The 22,174-nt window shown below is 39.8% G+C and overlaps 1 protein-coding gene and 1 pseudogene across 1 annotated transcript in view; one reads left to right on the top strand and one right to left on the bottom strand.

Annotated features, from left to right (window-relative positions):
• Positions 1 to 22,174, bottom strand: part of COL6A5 (collagen type VI alpha 5 chain) — an 82,659-nt gene that overhangs the window by 14,485 nt on the left and 46,000 nt on the right. The window contains exons 29-37 of the mRNA XM_016224313.2: positions 21,497 to 21,532; positions 21,358 to 21,394; positions 17,924 to 17,935; positions 16,456 to 16,943; positions 15,694 to 15,787; positions 14,227 to 14,886; positions 11,610 to 11,697; positions 9,682 to 9,684; positions 9,211 to 9,419 (exon numbers count right to left, since the gene is read on the bottom strand). Coding sequence (XP_016079799.2) covers positions 9,211 to 9,419; positions 9,682 to 9,684; positions 11,610 to 11,697; positions 14,227 to 14,886; positions 15,694 to 15,787; positions 16,456 to 16,943; positions 17,924 to 17,935; positions 21,358 to 21,394; positions 21,497 to 21,532 — 1,627 coding nt within the window. The remainder of the gene's footprint in view (positions 1 to 9,210; positions 9,420 to 9,681; positions 9,685 to 11,609; positions 11,698 to 14,226; positions 14,887 to 15,693; positions 15,788 to 16,455; positions 16,944 to 17,923; positions 17,936 to 21,357; positions 21,395 to 21,496; positions 21,533 to 22,174) is intronic.
• Positions 370 to 1,717, top strand: LOC107546065 (nucleosome assembly protein 1-like 1 pseudogene; annotated as a pseudogene).

The raw sequence follows: 22,174 nt of genomic DNA, 5'->3' as shown, positions 1-22,174 counted from the left end.
TTGGCAATAATTTACATACCTCTGCACTTAATACCGATATCCCAGGCCCATCGTCCCTTTTTCTGCTGAGCTCACCAGTCAAGCTCGAAGGTGGGGCAGCAAGGCAGGAGACCACAAGAGTGTGCATCTGACTGCAGGTCATTGATTTTACGCCAAAGGAAAATACAGACACACTGAAAATGCTCTTGTTTTAGGGGCTCTTTCCCCATTGCCTGAATGAGTAGAAGTAACTGTCTTCCAGTAGATTTCCTCCATTTCCCCTAAGACTTAAAATAAACATCTTTACTTTTGTAGCACCACCTGCTCCTCCCTCGCTGCCCTGAGTCACTGACTGGGCAGCTCCAGCCACCCAGCTCCCCGGGCTGGCCACCGATATTTGGAGTTCTTAATAACATGGCACACATTGACAACAAAGAACAGTCTGAGCTTGGTCAAGATTTGGATGATGTTGAAGAAGTAGAAGAAGAAGTTGGTGAAGAAACAAACACCAAAGTGCGTCAGCTGACGGTTCAGATGATGCAAAATCCTCAGGTTCTTGCAGCCCTGCAAGGAAGACCATGGTCTGGCGGGAACACCAACAGGATACCTCGAAAGCCTGCCTAAGGTAGTTAAAAGACGAGTGGATGCTCCCAAAAGCCTTCAAGTTAAGTGTGCACAGGTAGACGCCAGGTTTCATGAGGAAGTTCATGATCCTGAAAGAAAGAATGCTGTTCTCTATCAGCCTTTATTTGATAAGTGATTTGAGATCATTAATGCAATTTATGAACCTGTGGAAGGAGAATGTGAATGGAAACCAGATGAGGAAGATGAAATTTTGGAGGAGATGAAAGAAAAGGCCAAGACTGAAGATGTGAAAAAGATGAAGAGACACAAGACCCCAAGGGAATTCCTGAATTTTGGTTGGCTGTTTTTAAGAATGGTGACTTGCTCAGTGATACGGTTCCGGAACATGATGAGCCTATTCTGAAGCACTTGAAAGATATTAAAGTGAAGTTCTCAGGTGCTGGGCAGCCTGTGAGTTTTGTTCTAGAATTTCACTTTGAACCCAATGACTATTTCACAAATGAAGTGTTGACAAAGACATACAGGATGAGGTCAGGACCAGATGATTCTGATCCCTTTTCTTTTGATGGACCAAAAATTATGGGTTGTACAGGGTGCCAGATAGATTGGAAAAAAGGGAAGAATGTCACTTTGAAAACCATTGAAAAGAAACAGAAACACAAGGGACATGGGTCAGTTTGTACTGTGACCAAAACAGTTTCCAATGACTCATTCTTTAATCTCTTTGCCCCTCCTGAAGTTCCTGAGCGTGGAGATCTGGATGCTGCTGCTGAAGCTATCCTTGCTGCAGACTTTGAAATTGGTCACTTTTTATTTGAGCGTATAATCCCAAGATCAGTGTTGTACTTTACTGGAGAAGCTGTTGAAGATGATGATGATGATGATGATGATGATGATGACGATGATGAAGAAGGTGAAGAAGGGGATGAGGAAGGGGAAGAAGAAGATGAAGAAAATGATCCAGGCTATGACTCAAAGAAGGCTCAAAACCCAGCAGAGTGCAAGCAGCAGTAAAACAGGATGTATGTGGCCTTGAGGATAACCTGCACTGGTCTACCTTCCGCTTCCCTGGAAAGGATGAATATCCATCATTTGACAAGTTCATTTCAAGTTTTTTGTTGTTTGTTTGCTTCCCTGTTTTTGTTTTTGCAGTCTAAAATAAAAAATGTCAAATATAATTTTAGTTCTCACAAGATAATGTCTTATAATTTTGTACTAATTCAGGCAGAAGTGGAGCCCTAGCTTGAATTAAGTATTGTACCCAGTTTACCAACATATGGAAGGAAAGGGTGCCAACTTTGGAAGCAATGTGCTGCATCTAATGAGAAAGTGAAAAAAAACAAAGACAAATGATATAATTTTTTTTTTTTTCTAAAGAAAGTTTAAGTTTAGTTTCCTTTGTGGTTAGAATGAGAGAGGGCCCCAATTAATTCCAATTCTTATTGTTTAAAGTATGAGTATGTTGTTTACCCACGCTTCTGTTTACTATGTATTAAAATGGGTAGTACTGTTTCCTTAACTACCTCACATGTGTTAGGCATATTAAGTTAAAGAATATGAAATGCTTCTCAACCTTATTAAAAGTTTAAAAAGTTGGGCCTATTTGCACCACAAGTATATTCGGCCTTTTATTCTGCCATGGTTTGATAAATAAACCGGAAGACAAAAGTTAAGTACTTTACTTGGGATCTTGTCAGGCAATGCTCTTATTGTGGCTTCTTTTTTAATAGAAGTGGATGGATAACCAACTATTTCAAAAGGTCCAAGGATTGTTTTTAGGTATTTTAGTTATGACCATAGAGATCATGGTACTAAAATAGAAGTAAGATGCATTGGGGGAGGGGAGGTGCCATTAAATCTGAGATTGTAGAGCCACATTTAAAGTATCTCTGGCTAATTACTGTTAATTTTTTGTGGTGAACTTAAAAGTTTTGGCAAGATGGACTAATTGGATTGTAATGGGAGAATAGTTTAGAGTTTCTGCTTGTAATAAAATAACATTAGGTTCATTTTTAGAAGTGATAAGAGCTTCCATTTTGAAAATTTAGTATTAAAGTCTTGGAATGTGAATACATTTTGTTATTTGTATAGTACTATCGATTTCGCTCCTGAGATTTTAATTAACTACTGGAAACCCTTAACCAATTGCAATAGTTTATAGGGGGGGAAATGCTGTGAAAACACCTTAATGTTTTTCCTCTTCATTTTCAAAATGATTTTGGTTGCTTTGATTAGACATTCTATACTAATATTTTTTGGTACCCATAACTCATTTTAACAAAGCTGAACTTTAAAAAATGTTCATCCAAAGATAGGATCCCATTTTTAATGAACTTTAAAGTAGCAAAACCACTATTTTCTTTTTTTCTTTAGGAAATAGCTTTTGCCAAAGTGAGGGATAGATACTATTTCATCTTGTTATATAAGGGTAATGTGGTTTAATGTGGTTTGCAGAGGAATTGTTCTCTTAATAAAATTGGGGTTTCAGGGGATATCAGTGTTCATCTATGCCATCTCTCCAGTTCCAAAATGGTTCTATTCCATTAAAGAAATTTGAAATATGTAATTGGAAGTCCTTAATAAAATTTGCATTTAATTAAAAAAAAATTTTTTTAAATGTCTTTTTTGGCCTAGACTTTTCTAGGTGGCACTGAAGTCTTAAAACTCACCTTTGCCATCTGCTTCACACTCTGGAACAACAGTCTGCAGAAGGTACCAGCGTACAGAGAACAAGTGATGCATGCCAGGACTTATTTATACCCAGGCACCTGGATCTGGCACTTTGTTTATTATGGCATTATTCTGTGCTCTGGCTTCTGAATGGCTTTCTAAGCAGGGATTTTTTAAAAATGAAACAAAGGTTTTTAAAAATTGTACCACCAAAATTATTTTAAAATAACTCTCCAAGCTATTCTCAAATTTGGCAATTGAATATGTTTCCTCACTTGCAAATGCAGCTAATGCCATCACTAGGCAACATGACATATAGTTAAAAGTTAGCTTTTTTGTGTACACGGGCGTGGGTTTGAATCCAGACTCTGCCACTTACAAGCTGCGTGACCAGCACCATTATCATCACCATCATCTCCACCACCATCACCACGGCTACTATCACCCAATCACTACTTCAAGTATCCAAGTTTTATCCCTTTAGAAAGAGGTCCAATGGAAAAATGTCACTAATAGTCTAGAACATTGCTTTATTAATTGCAAAAAATGACCACATGAGACATACAGAAGCAACCTCAGTGCCTCAGTGTATAATTGAATTCAAATAGCCCACATACTGGGAGCTCTCAGTTCACATTAGTTTTGTCCACATGTAAAACCTTCAAGGAAGACAACCAAAACTGTAATAACAATATAATAAAATCCTCAAAATATTAAAAACAGAGCTACCACATGAGGCAGCAATTCCACTTCTGGGAATTTATCCAGAGAAAATGGAAGCACGAACTCAAAAATATATCTGCATCCCTGTGTTTGTTGCAGTATTACTGACAAAAGCCAAGCTATGGAAACAATATACATCTGTACTCAGCCATAGAAAAGAATGCAGTTTTGCCCTCTGCGACAACAAGGATGGACCTCGTGAGCATTGTGCTAAGTGAAATAAGTCAGACAGAGAACAAATATTGTATGATCTCCCTTATACGTGGAATCTAAAATTTAAAACAAAAAAAGAAAAAGCTCATAGATACAGAGAACAGAGTGGTGGTTGCCAGAGGCAGGGCTGGGAGTGGGCGGAATAGGTGAAAAGGTAAAAATGAATGAATGAATGAATGAATGAATGAATAAATGAAGTGCATTAATGTGCAGCAACAACAAACCAATCTGACCCAAACAATAATGGACTATTAAGATGATAAAATTTAGCTATGAGTTTTGATTTAATAATAAAACTCATAACCCAAGTCATAATGTTTTCAGAATTTTATATCAAATGGCAGGAGTAGCGGGGTTGGAGGGAAAGAAAGGAAGGCACAGCGGTGTTGAGGAGGGGGGAGAAAACTGCCTAATACTGCATTTTTAGACTGAATTGAACTGTACCATTGTGACAGTTTTTAAAGGACATTCCAAGTTTTTCATGGTTTCCCTAAGTATGGAGCCAATAAAAAATAATCTGGCATTTATCTTGCCACAAGGAATTCAGGCAGCTGCAGAAGCTCAGATAAATCCAATTTCACAATTCCTGTGATTTTAACAGCCATTTGTGGAATGAAAACTGTTTGCTGTTAAATGAGAACTATCTCATATAATATGTGCAATAGAAATATGTAACATGTGACTGGAATGAACATGTGACTCCAACTGTTACAAATAAAATTAGGGCTATGAATTCTCACTATATTAAGGACTCAACAATTTCAGAGGCTTGAGGTCAAATGGGGCAACGGTAGTGATTTCTATGCACCCGTCTCCCAGAGCTAATTGCATGTTTTAAAAGTGAGGTAGAAAAATATAAAAACGTGATGATGAAATGTCACTTTCATTAAATACTTTAGGTTACATTCCTATCAACATCTTATTTTTAAATTGGCAAACAGAGAAACATAGAACAAACTACATGACAGCAGAATTAGAAGCAAGCTATGAGTTCAACAAGAGGTAAATATTTAAATACACTCATATTCTAAAAGTAACATTATAAGGACAGAAAAATCAGCATGAAGTTTGAAGCAATAATGTAAAATGTATGACAGTATTATGTGAAGAGCAGGATATGCAACTGAATAGGTAAACCTATATGTCTATGTAAACCCACATGCCTATGGGAAAACCAAAGCATATAATCCACACTACAAACAGCTCAGCTTGTTAAATTGTTTCATTTGATATGCATTGTATTAAAATTTTATATGGTATACCAGTGCTTTTATAAATTTTTTAAAATTATAATTTTTAATTTTTTAAAAATTAGTGGTTCCTACACCCTCTGGACTGTCTCTCCATTGCACCCTCAGGATTCTTTCTGAGGGTGCAATGGAGACAGTCCAGAGGGTGTAGGAACCACTAGCCCCTCCATTGAGTCTTCTAGTTCCATCACTGTGGGATATGAAGTTTCTTCTAAAAAAAAAAAAAAAATAGGATTGACAATTTGACTCTCACTATTGACCATTTGACTGGATAATTCTTTGTTGTGAGGGGCTGTCCTGTGCACTGTAAAATGCTTAGCAGCATCCGTGGTCTCTACCCGTGAGATTCCAGTAGCATCCTCCAATTATGACAACAACAGAAATGTCTCCAGACATTGCAATGTCTCTCCTAGGGCAGGTGGCCATCTCCCCCCCACACACCCCCGGGGAATTGGCAGGAGGCAGTCCCTAAATACCTTTCCAACTCTAATACTCTATCATTGATTCAAAGTCAAAAGACACACTGGCTTTTTAAAAAGAGCTAATTTGTGGATCAGAAACAGATTAAAGTTAGAAAAAAAAAGTAAAACAGAGCCCTGCAAATTCCCTTGAGCTCAATTGCAGCCTCACTCGAAGACGAAACTGTTGCTTCTAATTTCTCAATAAAATTCATTGAAAAGAACATCAGCTGAAGTTACCCTAAGGCCTGGCACTGCTTAAAGCTATGAGTAAGCCCAAGGCTGAGTTTGGTTTAGTATTTAACATTTATTACAAATTATCCTGCCCTTCTTTAATCCTGAAAATAGACTGAATGTGTTTTAAATACTGTTAACATAGCATCTTTGATGAAAGTGCTAGGCTGCCACTGGCTCTACAGTTGCAATTTAATTAGAATTAAACTACACATTTTTCATCACATAATTCCAAAGAGCTACGTGTATGGCATTGGTAAGGAAGTAGGAGGGGCTGAATTTTCCATGGAATTTTTATATTGCAGATGCTGTGGTTAAAATGCATGGTAGTATCTCTAGATAATGTCTGTATATTTGGATCTTAAAAAGTGTTTTGTTAGATAGATGTTTGGATGGATGGACGGATGGATGGATGGATGGATGTTCAGTGGTCCTGGATAAGTAAAATAATATTATAACCTAGTGCACCTGGAACCCTTTGGAAACAAATTCTCACTTCTGTTCTTTAATACTAGACACCCACTTGCTTTCGGCTCCATTACAAACACAGAGCAGATGTGGCACACCAAAGTCGTGGGATGAGTCATGGCTCCTAAACTTTAGCCTGTATCAGAATCACATGTGCTGCCTGCTAAAACTCAGATGGCTAAGCCCCAACCCAAGTTTCTGATTCAGAAGGTCTGGGATGAGTACTGAGAATCTGCATTTCTAATGAGTTCCCAGGTGATGCTGATGCTGGTGGTCCAGGGACCACACTTTGCAAATCACTGGGATAGTGGACCTCAGTCTTGAGGACATACAAAAATCACCTCTGGTGGTTTTAAAGCTTGTAGCTTTTTCCCTCGCCACTCACACCTCTAATATGAAGCAGTAGTTCTGAGGAAGGCTTAGAAATCTGTGCTTACGAAAGACATTCATTCCAAGTGATTTTGATACAGATTGTCCTTGAGCTGCTGTAAGGAGTGGAAAGGGGCAGAAAAGGTGACGGCACCAAAGATGAACTTGGAAATCAGAGCAGATAAGAGAGAGAGACACAGGCAGAAATATAGCGGTTGTGTTTCTTGTGAAAGAGGGTGATATACAACTCATCGCCAGCCCACGGGGCTCTAGGAATTCGATACAGTTCTTAAACGGTTACCACTCCTGACTTTCCCTCAGGCTCTCAGTTCAAGGGCAGAAAGATCAGTCGTCAGCCATAACAATCACATTATAAATGAGTAATAAGCACAGTGTATGGAGGTACTTATGAAAATTATCAAAGTTTTATTTGTGCAATACATCTGGATCTTATCAAAGCTCGACTCAACAACTGAATGAAATATCTGAACCACAGTGTACTGTCCATGAGGATGGCACATTATACAGGAAGTTCTCAGAGGATTTTGGCAACTGGATAAAGGTGATCTTTTTTTTTAAAGAAATAGCACAAAGTCCCTAGACAACAGTTATGATCTGAGACTAAGATTTATTTTAAAGGATAAAAAATATATATTATCCTTAGGTCTGAGACTCACTGCTCCCAGGCTATCACAACCTGACCTGATCCTCACGGAACTCCCAGCACATTTCAGCCCAGGAGAGACTGGGTGGGGGTGGGGGGGGTAACTGCCAATTATATTCCGTCTTACTAGAGCCCTGTACAATTATTTCTTTGGCCAAATTGGATCTTGTGCTAACTATGACTATCTTGATTCCCAGACATCTGAAAAACCAAATGAACAGTCTTTCCATTATTACAGAACAATGGTCTTTAAAGACGGCGGCAAAGATGAGTCTCTTCGTTTTCCTTTCTTCAATATCCAGTCTCATATGTGTTTCCTAAAAAGATGTACATTTCTGAATTATTAGACTTCAGAATACTTACCTCTAACAAAACTCGCAAATGACAGTTTGTTATTCTAACACTGTCAAAGCAACTCCTCTCTTTCATTTTCCTCTTTTTCAATTAAGCCATAATAAATTCCTCTGCCTTGAGGGCTGTTGCTATTACCATATCAGTAAAATAAACACCCCAAATTAACTACATCCATTAAAAAAACCAAATATTTTATTCTCTTCTTTAAGCTATGTCTATATGACATTAAAAAATTGTTTTAACTGAAAAGATACACAACTGAGTACTTAATGCCATGGTACTACACACATTCAGTTTTATTGTATTACCTCTTTTTTAAGTCTTATTTTTCAACTACTGACTAATTGACTTTTTATTCTTAACTCTAGCTTCTTTTATAGAAATGTATTCCTTTACAGAAAGTTATACTGTATTAAAGATAAAGTTCAAATATTTATATTTCAGAAATAGGGGGACAAGGTAAGGACATCGGTGTTGAACCCAAAGAAAAGAAAATATATCTAAAGAAGCTACTAAGAATAAATATTATTCATTCTTATAAATAATTGGCATGAAATTGGCCCCCTTTTCTTTTAAACTTGAATATTCTAACAGCACACGTGTTATTTATGACATGCTGCTTTAAATGCCAGCATTCTGGTCAAAGGAGCATTTTGGGAGACTCTAGGTGCAGAGATGGAACGGCTGCATCGTCTATTTAGAATGTCATCCTTTTCCATGGAAATACTAATATCCTATGTATCTGATTTATTTTAAACTATTAAATCCTGACAAAAGGTATTACTGCTTTGCCATTCAAATGTATAGACAGGGCAGAGGGAGAGTTTATAGTTATCATTTCCACGTCTCTCAAAAATAACTCACACAAAGTAACGCAGTCATCACAAATTCTGGGGCACTGGCCAGGCCAACCTGTAAAGTCGTTTTAATCCCTTCGCTTTGATGTTCTCTATATTACCTCCTTCTACATTACACTGACTTCTAAGTTGTGGAACCCAGAGAAATCTTAAATTTGATAAGAATATCAGGGACATTGCTTAGAGCTTATAGTAGCGATGCCCTTAGTGGTGCTTATCACCATTTAAATAGTCACTTTCAATAAAAGGAGTGGTGGTAGCTACCACTTTGAACTTGAAAAAAGTTGCTGTAGATACCAGCTTTAATGTATTTGATTCTCTACTAGTGTTAGAAAAACAAGACCCAGTTACCTAAACATTTCCATCATAACTTTCCATTTCCTTACCAGAAGTGAGACTTGCAATGTCTTCAGAATCTCGATTTTCTTTATACTCAGTCATTAATTTTGGTGGCATGAACATAGGGCTTGGAATGTGAACCAAATGGTCACTTCCGCTGTCATCCAACGTAAAAGATGAGCTTCTCCCAGTCCTTAATTCCTGAGTGAAGAAGCTGTTCTCTCCTAAAGAAACCTCATGTGTCTCGGCAGTAAATCTGGAAGATAAAATGGGAAGTTTTAGGTAAATCTAGATAACTTTGGGAAATGCAAATAAAATATCACAACAATTTAATATAGCTATTTATCTTAGAAAAACAAATGGTAAAAATCTAAATTCATTTCAATCATATAGTCCACGAAGATTCATTGTACTTATTATTTCATTATACTTATTATTAAAAAACATATAAAGTGGTAAAACTTTAAATTCACATTTATCCTTCCTTTTCCCCAGTCTGCTTATAGCCTGTGCTGTACTTACTTTGGAAGACACCAAGTCTGATTTGCCACAGAAAAGTCAATCACAGGTTATTTGTAACAACCAAATAATGCATCTCAGATTGATATCAGTCACCATAGAAAATATTAAAAATACTCATTTAATTTACCAAGAACTGCTGAGAAGCATAAGACTATATAAAACATATCTCATTGACATCATGCCTCCTAAAATAGTCTCTACATTTATTTTCTTAGGCGTTTAAGAGTTCCCTAGGATAATTTTAGAATAGTGTTTATTTAAATGTTGACAGAAAACTTATTTGATATGTTTATTCTTATTTATTCATGTAAATAAATCATGCAATTTCAACGTTCATGTTTACATTTGTATTTGATACTGGGGTAGCACACCCACTAGTACTACTTTAACTGTTGAGAGTTAGTGAAGAAAGGGGAAAAGTCAGCCATAATACATGAATAATACACTCACAGCAAATGATATCATGACACACAGTGAGGATGATCACTGTGCAGTGGTGCAGGTGAGGAATCATGTCCTCACGCAACAGAGTAGACAAGTCAAGAGCAGATGTACCTCCGCAGTGTGCATCATGTTTTACCAATATGTATTGTATCTTTTTCATTTTCAGGAATTCTATTTTTGCAAAGTAGAATCATCCATTAAGTTAAATTAGTGTTTAAAATTTGTGTCTTGTTGACTTTGCTTGGATTTGATGCGCAAATTTGTTTTGGTCTGATAGTTGCATTAAGAACTATAAGCATATGGTGTTTGCAGCTAGATTTATGTTCATTTGTACATGTTTAAATAATGTTGTAATATTTTGTTGGCAGTTCTGTAAAACCTGGTTTTCCTTTAAATGAGTTTAGGACTTATTTAATGCTGGGAAACACAGTTTCGCATCACATTGTTAATATTGTCCTTCAGAAGGTGTTGGCTGTTGGACATTTCCTTGCTAAACTACCAAGTAGATGAAGTCTAACATTCGAGGAGCATGTACTTGCATGAATTCCGAGGAACCCTCATCTTGACATTTTGCTTCCAGATGTATGTAAGAGAAATTATCTGTTCTGAGAAGCTCTTTGCTTAACTGCCATCTGACAGGACGGAGTAATTATGGCCCCCAATTTGGGCTTTCACAAGGCTGCAGTCAGGCATCCAAGCTCAGGAAAGTGCAGAGAGAAGCAGAGAGCAATCAAATGGGCCACTCTCATTCTGTTTGAGGTTCAAGATTCATTCAGATTATTTATATTTTTATTTAGGATACAATTTTAAGAAAAATTATTTACATGTGCAACTATATTGTTGGGTGCTTTATGCTATGTGTTGGGGATGAAATCATGAATCATGCAGCCCCAGACTTCAGTGAGACAAGACTTTGGGATAAACCGTAAGTGCCTCAGCAGAGGTATAAAGAGGTACAAACAGGGAATTGTGGATTTTGACGGAAAGTAACGATGGGCTTCAAAGTGAAGACAGCTTCGATTAGGACCATGAAAGATGGGTTGGGTCTCACTGGAAGGAACAGAGTCCTAGGCAACATGACCAGAGGCCTAAGAGGGTGGATCAACAGCTCACAGGAGGCAGACAACAGTCCAGGGTGGCTAGAACCCAGTGCTTCTGGGAGGAGAGATGGGAAGTGAGGTTGAGGTGGGTTGAGGCTCAGTTGTGGTTTCTATTCTGGGATAAACTTCAATGTGGGAACTTCTGAGGAAACCATGAATTTAAAGGCAAAACTGTAATAAAGCTCCTGAGGAAGTTATAAAAACATCAATCCAGAAAGCATGCTTGATGCGTAACTTCTGCTACAGAAAATGAGATGCATGAAGGGCCTTTACTGCAGAGACCTTATTAGCTTCCTCAACCTAATAACCTGCCATCAGCCAGTTACACACCCGTCAGTCCATTAACAGTCACTTATAAACATAAGAGCTTTCTGACTCACAAGAGATCGCTGTTGTGATTATCTTCTTGTGAATCGAGGAGTTTACAGGCATCTTTAAGCACTGGTGGTGGGTACGGATTGAATCCTCCTATTGAGGGAACAAAGGTATAGTTAGATTTTTAAACAAGAAATGGTATATGCTAGGTAAAGAGAATCCCAGCAGGAATTCTCTTGAGGCAATAAATGTCACTAAAATATTTCAGCAAAATTTGGCTGGGGTGAAAACAGTATATAGTAGCAGCTTGATGTTAGAGTGTTTGACAGCCAAAGAATGATCAGAGTCAAGGACAATGACCCCCTCAAATTGTTCTTTTAAGGGTTCATTGAGATGCAGAGACCCATGATTTCCATATGCTCAGGCTAACATAACCTAAGGGAAATTTTTTTCAGATTCTATAAAGCTTTTTCACTTTGCCAATGAATCAAATACAGAAAAGGTAAATATTTTATTACAGGATGCTATTTCTGTGCTTCTGCACCAATTAACACTGATTTCTAGGAAGAAAAGAATCCCAGAAAGGGTTTTATTGTACTGACCTAAATAAATCCTTTTACCCCCCCTTCCTATTGTTCTATAAATTGCGAAATATCGGAGTATAAATTATTTCCCCCCTCATTCAGGAAAACAAAGAGTTTTTAGTTAAAGGAGGACTTTGACCATTGTATGATCCAAGACTCCATGAAAGTATCTCAGAGAATGTTTATGATTTTATAACAATCATATTTCTCTGGTTCTAAGATAAGCTTTTTTCCCTATTTGTCTGAAATGAGACTGTCTTCTAATTGCATTTGACAGTTGCTGTTTGTGAGGCAGGAATTGGGAGGCAGTTGTTATTGTGTGTAAATGTGGGAACAGCAAACACGCCAGCACTGAAACTTGTAGGAGTCTTTTAACCCCTACAAACCAAGAGGTTATGGGAAGGCAGTGAACTGATGTTTAGCAACATTGCTCAGGTGGGAGTCAAAAGTAAGCAAGCTCAAAAGTTGCAAAGTTACTTAAGAACCCAGCAAGACCAGCTTTATTGTCTTTTAAAAGTGCTGTATTATCATTAATCCTGATGGCACAAAGAACAATATCGATTGGGAAAAGGTCAGTATAAATGACTCTGAGTCAAGAAATAGCTCACAAGAGTCAAACTTTGAGTAAGAAGTTTTAAGGATGCCTTAACCAGTCTGTTTCATGGAGTGAGCGATATATGGTAATCTGCCTAAGAGAACTCTTCTAATGACTATAAAATAAACCACTCTAAAAGGAAAGTTAGTATCAACATTTAATGGGAAGTATTTTTTCTTTCTTTTTACCTAATATAATGATGTATCATACAGTTGAAGGCATTTAGAGTTAAAGAAATAACACGATATTCCTAAGTGGGCAACTATTTGCCTCTTCAATGGAACATGAGCCAGAGGAGAAAGGTGGAGCTCTTTCTGCAATGAAGAGTGAGCTCTCAAGACACTGTCACTGTGGTGGTGATGAGATTCCTTGAAGACAAGGGCAACTCTGGAATTCTAAGGTTGTGGCAGTGGTTTCAGCACAACCTAACTCTAAACCAGTCAGATTCCCAGAAAGAGCAGGTTCAACTCTGATGCTGTAGGATCCTCCAGAGCAAAGTTTCTCAACCTCAGTGCTATTGTCATTTTGGGCTGCACCATTCTGTGCTGTTGGAGGCTGGGAGGGTGTCCTGTGCATTGTAGGATATTTAGCAGATCCCTGGCCTCTACCCACCAGATACCCACAGAATCCTCTCCCTCAGTCGTGACAATCAAACATGTTTCCAAATATTTACAAATGTACCCTGAGGGGGCAAAATTATCCCCAGTTGAGAAACACTGCTTAGAAAGTGTTTCTCAAACCATTTGTGGTGAAGGACAAGGTATTTTTATTTCTAATCCTTTGCGGACCAATACTTTTGGTTATCTTGCTCAATAAGACAGAGTCCACTGTTCATGCATTTGCATGCCATGGAATGTCAAATTGCTTTAAAAGTTTCTAGATGCCTGCTCTCAATTTCTGTATTTCTCCCTTCACAGCTCAGTCTGTGAACTCTCACCCATCCAGTGGTGACACTGTAGTGTGTCTTGCTACTCAAAATGTCACTCTTGAATTGGAAGTGTTGACATCACTGGGGAAACTGTTGAAAATGCAGAATCTCAGCCTCAACCCTAGACATACTGAATCAGAGCCTGCATTTCAACAACCATGTGCTGTATGTTCACATGCTTCGGGAACTTCACAGTGCTGTGCTGCCTTACACCCTCATACAGGTCTCCAGGGTGGGCCAAGGTTGGAAATACACCTGGGGTAGCAGAGAAAATTTCATTTACATGCTCATCCTGGAGACCATCTAAGAGTGGCTCAGATTTCTTTAGGTTGTGCTTTCTAAAGTGCTGAGATTTTGGCTAAAAGACATTCTATCATGAAAAAGGAAGGTCTCACTACATTATGACTAAGATATAAATAGGGTATACTCAGATGTGTCCTATCCCTTTCCCCAACTCACCGAAAGTCTAATTCATATATTTGGGTTAGCTATAGATACAAAAACATGTTAGGTTATCAATACTATTAACCAACTAATTTGTCAGGACAAACAGAAAAAGCAAAATAATGACTTACGCCTGGTAAAGTATACAAAAGGCTTTAAAAACTTCACAATATAATCCAGATCTGGTTTATGGATTCTCCCAAGCTGTATCAGATGGTGGTCGAGTGGGAAGCTAGCTAATTCCTCCATGTTGTCCTCACGTGGAGAGCCCAGGGAAATCACAACTATGACATAGCCTTGACACTTGGCCCTCAGAGCCATCTTCTTCAATAATTCCTTTCTCTCATGATTTTCCCCAGCTGAGACCACAAAGATGACCTTATGTGTCCTCAAGTTGGGTGCTCCTGGGAAGAGATTCTCTATGGTCCACAGCAGGGCATGACCAATGGTGGCTTCTCCATTTAGCTGTTGGAGGGAATTCTGGATGTGGTTCTTCATTAGGACTCGGTCGGTGTAAGTTGTAAATTCAAACTCTGTTTTTACTGCACTCTTCTTTTTCCTAGAACTATCCCAAGGAGAATAGCCCAACAGGGCAATCCTGTCACCAGAGTCTGGGATGAAAGGGTCTGAAGCAATGTTGAAGTTGTCCAGCATCGAGCCCACCAAGTCTTTCATGGCCTTAAACTCCTCACTGGCTATAGTCTGAGAATTGTCTAAGAGGAAGGCTACATCCATGTTTGAATTTTCAGGTAAAAGGGTCTCTTTGATGCAAGCATTTGGAAAACATTTATCTGAAAATACACAGAGAGACTCATCATTGTTCAATGTTGGCTGTCATTTGAGATCATCAAGTGATTCAGTGACTGGTTACCAAGAATTAATAATCTGACCACCAGTCCTTCAATCTCACATCATTTAAATTATGAAGAATTTCAGTGTCCCAACATTTCTGTAGCAACTAGCGTACAATTTTGGAAGGTCTTTGTTAAAAGCAGATGTGGGTAGGACATATATTTGAAATCTATAAGTCATGTCCAAACTCACTTAGAAAATTTTTTTATTTTATTTTTTTCCATCACCATTTTCCCCCCTATATCCTATTCCACCTCTACCCACCCCTTGGCCCCCTGCAATCACTACACTTTTATCCATGTCCACGAGTTCTTTCTTTCTTTTTTTTTTTTTTTTTGCTCAATCCCTCTATCCTCTCCAACACTCCTCCCCCCGCCCCTCCTCCCCGAGCTGTTTGTCCACTATCTATGAGCCTGTCTCTATTTTGTTTGTTAATTCAGTTTGTTCATTAAATTCCACATATCATGTGGTATCACATGGTGAAGTCATGTGGTGCTTGTTTTTCTATATTTGAGAGACTTTTGATACAGACTACCAAATTGTTCCCAAGAAAGGCCACATTAATTGGAATAATCTTATAAACCAATTTTCACATTCTATGGAAACTGCAAACATTACAGAGACATATGGTGCTGGAAAACTTAAAATTCGCAATGAAAAATAGAAATCTCTGATAATGCCAGATTTAATAACTCATCCAGAGGGCATTTAAGTGTTTTAGCACAATAAATTCTCATTGGTCTTACCATAGCAAAGTGTACAAAGCCGAAGTCTTTCTAAAGGTTCGTATTCTCCATTTGAAGGAGCTGGAATCACCTGAAATGCTCCAGTGTTGTCAAACTGTATTGAAAAAAAAAAAAAAGCATATGCTTCTTTAGTCATTTTCTTTAGTCATTATTAGAAAGCCATTGTGCACCTACTTTAAGGATTAGTTTGAAAAACACCCAACTGCCCTGGCCCGTGTGGCTCAGTGGTTAGAGCGTTGGCCCGAGCACCGAAGAAGGGTTGCAAGTTGCAGGTTCGATTCCCTGTCAAGGGCATGTGCGTCGGGTGCAGGTTTGCTCCCACCCCTGGTCGGGGCACATGCAGGAGGCAACCAGTCCATATGTCTCTCTCACACTGATGTTTCTCTCTCTCTCCCATTCCTTCCCTCCCTCCCTCCCTTCTACTCTCTCTGAAAAGCAATGGAAAAAATATCCTCAGTTTCCTCATTTTAAAATGGGGATGACAACTGCATTGACTTCAGAGGGTTGTGACAATGTATAAGTATGTGTGTACATCTCTAGGGACAGTGCCTGGTACACAGCAAGAGCTGAGCAAACGTGGCCGCTATTATTATTGGCGGCTATTATTGTGTGATATTAGATTCCAGGGACCCTGGCAACCATATAGCTGTGTAAACTGTAGAGGGACTCAAAAAGCCACAGAGTTTCCCCTACTCCCCACCATTCCCATCCGACTAGTACCACTATCTTAAAAATGAAGAAGTTGCCAAGAGAAGTTCTTACCCCAAAAACCTCATCAAGGAAAACCCTTTCATTGAAAGCAAAGACGGCTGAACTGATATCCAGGGCGCTGAGCTCCATGGTGGCCGTGATGATGGATGACCTACTGGATGTCTGTCCATTGCTAAAAAACACAGCAACTTTCCTCACGTTGGCTCCCCCGTACATCCGCTTGAAAACGTTCCGGGCCACAAACCTCATCGCATTACCAATGTCTCGGGCTTCTTTGGGCATTTGATATTTTATTTGGGAAAGAAGCTGGAGGAGCTGTTTCTTGCTATGGTAGTCGGACCAACGGATGAGATAGCTGATGCCTGAGTCATAGGAAACCACAACAACTCTCGCTCCCACAGGGCAATTATTTTCCCTGATGTTAAGGTCATTGACAATAGAAGTTATGACTTCCCTCATTTCATTAAATCTCTGTTCTGTGATACCGTAGGACTGGTCCAGGGCAAATACCAGCTCTGTTGGATACGCTGGACACTTTTCTACAAAAATGGAAAACAGAAGTATTAAGTTATCCCACTGGATCAAAAGCCTTTCCCAGATCCCTTTACTCTAGTAAGGGTGGTTCATACGGAGGTCTAGGAAAATGCAAGTGTTACATACAGCTCTAGAACTGGAGGGACCTACATGTAAAGGAAGGTATGGAATCTGCTTTGCTAGCTTGAGAATATTGATAGAGCATTAATATTTGGCTACATAAAGTGCAGACTTCACAACCTCCCTTTCCTAGTGCCCAGCAGGGTACCTGGCAGGTTTAATTCTAATTCAAAAAGTTTTATAGGGCACTTATACGTACAAAGTTTTGTTTTGTTTCAGAATTAAAGTGAATGGTACATACTTTGTGATAAGCTCAAAGACCCTGCGGGTCTACTTCAGCAGGCCTCTAGGAGACCAGGAGCCCTTGAAGTTGACCTAAGCGGCTTCAGCAGCAATGTCACCCCAGGGATCTAAGGCACCATGCAACAGCGATTGCAGCCTAGGCCCTGGGAAGACCATTCATGGCAGGGTCAGGCTGACAATTGGTAGGTACTTAGTGAGAGGAAACGTGGGTACTTGGTGAGATGAAAGGTGTGGGCCAGAGGGAAGAAAGGAGACACCCCCTGTCCAAGAAGCTGGTATCCATGGGGTCAAACAGCAAACAGAGCAATAGAATATGTTTAGTCAGAGAGCCCTGTCACTGGATCCCTCAGCAGCACAGGGCCTACCCCATGGACAAATTGAGGTGTAAATCATGACAGGACCTAGAAAGAACAACAATGTGAAGGGGCTGAGGGCTGGAGGTTACCATTTTACGATCAGGTCAAACATGACATGGACAGTTATAGTTGAAACCAAAGACGTAAGTGTCTGCATAGAAGGAAGATGTCCTTTTCCCTATAGGGGTGAGTGTTTCTTTCAAATTGGTCTTGTCAGAAGACAGTAATAATTTCAATGAAAAACACAGTATGGTAAGAATACTCACCTTGCCAACAAGCTATAAAAAGGAGAGAGAGAGAAGAGACAATTACATTTTTGGAACACAAACTAAAAATAATCCAAAACAACAAAATTTTGACAAAGTTTAATATTTGGTTTGGCTCTAATTGCACACAAGGCTAAGGCCTAGGTTATGGGGAGCCACAGCTGAAAGACTGAGGACGACTATACAGAATTTTATGACCCTTCCAGGCCCTTTCTCCTTGTGCGTCATGGCCAGCAGGCCTTAGCAGAATTTTGGTTGAAATCTGCAACACTGATCACTTGTCTTTGAAGCAGAATACACGAGCCTCTGATTAAATGGCAAGAGAGCTAAAATTCAATTTGTTTTGTATCTCTTCTTATAGCCTTCTGAGAGTCATTCAGCAAGGCGAGGCTAAAATATGGGGTTTGATTTTCTTCCCTGATGAACACCTTGGGAAGCTCTATTTTCCTGTAGAACTGTGAGGATTTCCAAATGAACTTTGTCTCTGCTAAAAAATATAGCTCCTGTATTTGAGTGATCTCCGTATCTAGATTGAGGAGGGCCCCTACACACACACCCCAGGGCTTCTCCTGAGCGAAATAGCTCCGGTTTCTCTAAGTGATTTACTCTCTCAGATGAAGCACAGAAATGTCAGTCAATCTCTCAGTAAGCACAGGCTTGACAATTTCCATGTTCCTTTTACTCAGTTCAATTCCTAGGAAGCAAATGAGTCACTCCAATATAATGAAAGATTTTATTAGCACTGACAACAAATTGGCTTCCATCCTGGTTTCCCACAGCACATGCTCCCCTCACATCAGCCTTATTAACATCTCTTGTCTTTAGCCTCTGCCAGCAGAAAGCACATGTGACCCACAGACTGCTCTGCATCTCAAGGCCTGAAACACATCCCTTTTTTCCTAACAGAGAACTTTTTCATTTGTTAACCTCCAACCCAGCTATGAGGCTAGAAGCACAGGTGCTGGAAATAGATACACCTGTCTGGGTTTGAATCTGGGTGACTTTGGAGAAACTGGTTGACCTCTCTTATTTTATTTATTTTATTTTATTCTATTTCATTTTATTGATTTTTTTAGAGAGAGGGGAAGGGAGAGAGAGGGAGAGAAATATCAATGTGAAAGCGAAACATCGATCAGCTGCGTTCTACACGTCCCCAACTGGGGATCGAGCCTGCAAAGGGCATGTGCCCTGACTGGGAATCGAACCAGCAAACCCTTGGTGCCAGGATGAAACTAGGTGGCCTTTCTTAGTGTTTCTCTTTAAATTTATTTTTCCTAAAAATCCTCTTTAATTATGCCTCTCCCTCCAAAACTCTAATCATTTGAGTCCTTCTGTTTTATTCTCAACCACACTCCTCTCTCGCCTTTCCCCGCAGCCTCCTAGATCTCTTATTTTATTCTGTGGTTACGGTCTCAGCCACCAGTTCAGGACCCAGGCCCTCATCCCTGTGTGGCAGAGAGCTGCTGCAGGATTTGAAGAGCAAACATGTTAGACCAGGAATCCCACCTTGCAGGGCCTCAGTGATGTCATTTATAAAATAAAGTCATCTGAATTGATTCTAAAGTCTGTCACCCAAATCCTCATCTCAGATCTGAATTCTGGAGCTCCATGCTCACTGATCAGCACCCTGTCTGGTTATAGTACCCAACACTCTCCCCTGGCCCCCTAATTGCCTGACTAACTCCCTTTACTCAGTGTTGGAAAACTGCCTTCAAATCCGAAACCCCCCAAGGGTAGGTATTCGCCTACCCAGTTCCTTCCACCTCCTTTGTTCTTCCTTGGGAAGGCATCATTTGATTTTACTGAGAACCAGCAACGCCTTGAGGGAGTCTGATCACACACTCACCTCCCTCTGTCCGGTCCCTGTGGCCCCAGGCCTCTTCCTCCCCTCCCCTCTGTGCTGGAGAGCCTTTCTACCCCTCCTGCCATGTTTTTCGCAAGGGACCCTCCCTTTCAATCCTCTCTCCACTGGTTCCTTTTGGCTCCTTTTCGAGTCGCCCACCTTTGGCAGGGCTTCCTCATTTCTGCTATGCCACTCCTTTTGCTAAAGTGTCTTCCTGGGTTCATCCCTTGGGGGTTTGTTTCTGTCTCTCTAGATTCCCATTCTTTGGGACCTCATCCATCCATGCAGCTCTAAGGACTACAAACGCTTGAGTGACTTCAACATCTGAGTCTCCTTCCTTAAACCTTACCTTTATTACAGCTGCCTGCATTTTATCCCCTCAGCTGCCTGCATTTCATTTCAATTTAGGGCCTACACAACTTTCCTCTAACTCTAAAATGTTTCAAATCATCATATTTTCCTGCAATTGATTTCCCTTCACAGCCCCACCTCTGCCTCCTGATCCACAGTGATGCTAAGCTTCTCCCATCTGGCCTTACAGGGATTTTAAATTTGTTTTAGTTGTTGTTCTGTCCTTGCCACACGCTTGCAATGACTACCTTTTCATCCCGTATCCTTCAGTAAAGTCTCTCTGATTTTCCCATTTTACATTTTTCCGACTGTGATTATGTAAGCATGATTATAAACCGCTCTGCAAAAATGAAGGCTAATCACCTAAAATTCTACCACCCTAGCACCATAAGTTGATACACTTTTCTACCTTCCTCTCTAGTACTCATTTCTATGCATATATATTTACCTCTCTATGTAAACATAACGAGGATCCAATTTAATTTTCTGTTTCTTAAGGGCAACATTTTTCATATTCTGATCATCTTCATAAAAACCATATCTGCTTAATATTTTATAGAAGATGGTGCACCGTAATGCAATTATAAGTGTAAAGAGTCTAAGTGTAGTTATTTTGCTCTAATGAATGTTTCAACAATCATCTGTACCTATAATGTTTTCCTTTATTTCCTTAGGATAAATTTGCAGAAATGAGATTCCTGGGTGTTGTCTCCCTCTTTCTTCATAACCAAAGACAACCCTTTATTAGTTGATTTCAGCTTTATTCCTTTGCTGAAACTATTGTCTTGTCCCTCCCCATCACCTCCCCATAGTGGGATTTCATTACCCCCATCCAAGGAGCCTTCATGAACTAAGTGACTAACCCACTAACCCCAAACTCCCATGTCCACCCCTTTAACACCGTGTTCTCAGGCCTTTGTACATAATTGTTATACAAATGTGGGAGCTGATTCACACCCCTTTGAGCTGGGCTCTAGCTGTCTCCCATAGGCCTGTTTTCTCTCCTGTATGAATTGCACGTCAAGAGCCAAGTTAAAGTGCATGTCATTGACTTATGCCCCTTTCTCTCCCACAGTCGACGCTCGCTGCTCCCGCGGCAGGCCCTCACAGCCTGCTGCGGGGGTATCTGCCTTCTCCGCCAGTGAGTTCAGCCTGCTGGTCCTGCGGGCCCACACTGCCTCCGTCCTAAATGCCCTCACCCGTCCCAGGTGCTCTCGCTCCCTCACACACAGATACTCACGACTGTGGTCCCGCACGAACCGGATCAGATCACATTGCTGTAAATAGAGAGAGAACAGAAACGTGAGCACAGTGACCTTTGAGGGGCCACATTTATCTGGATCGGTCAGCTTTACTTTCATAAATAAGGAGATACATACAGAATATATAGGCTCCCCCGCCGTGCCTTTAGGGCCCTAGGAAAACAAAATCAGAGCAAGTTATTGGTATGTGAATGGGACTCTTTAAAGGCAAAACAAAAGCAAAGGAAAAATACCTTCATTCTTTTTTTTTTTTTTTTTTTTGAGCTAAAAATGATGTCGTTGGGTACATTTATTTTATTTCAGAAAGATGGAAATCTCTGAATTTGAATGACCCGTTTTGGTATTGTGGGATAATTTCCAAAATAGTGAAGGAGTACAAATGTTTGTCAACACGAATTATTCACAGTGCTCATGACATGGAAACAATCCGAGTCCTTTGATAGATGATTGGGTAAAGAGCATGGGGTGCATGTATACAGTGGAGTACTACTCAGCCCTAAAGAAGATGTAATGTCCTTTGTGAAAATATGGATGGATCTTGAGAATATCACGCTAAGTGAAGTAAGTCAGATGAGAAAAGTCAAGAACCATATGATTTCACTCACATGTGGGATATGAAACAGACAGCACCAAGACAAACAAAACTCAGACACAGGCAACAGTGGTGGTTATCACAGGGAAAGAAGAGTGGGGGGATATAAAAGCATAAATGGGGTCAAATATATGGTGACGGAAAACCTTCTTTGTTAAAAGCACAGCTGGCAGAGAGGGATTAAAGTTTTCCTGAACTGGTGG

The sequence above is a fragment of the Miniopterus natalensis genome, chromosome 15 (assembly GCF_054644295.1).
Source record: "Miniopterus natalensis isolate mMinNat1 chromosome 15, mMinNat1.hap1, whole genome shotgun sequence".
In the NCBI taxonomy this organism is placed as follows: Eukaryota; Metazoa; Chordata; class Mammalia; order Chiroptera; family Miniopteridae; genus Miniopterus; species Miniopterus natalensis.
This window is presented reverse-complemented; position numbering and strand designations above follow the sequence as displayed.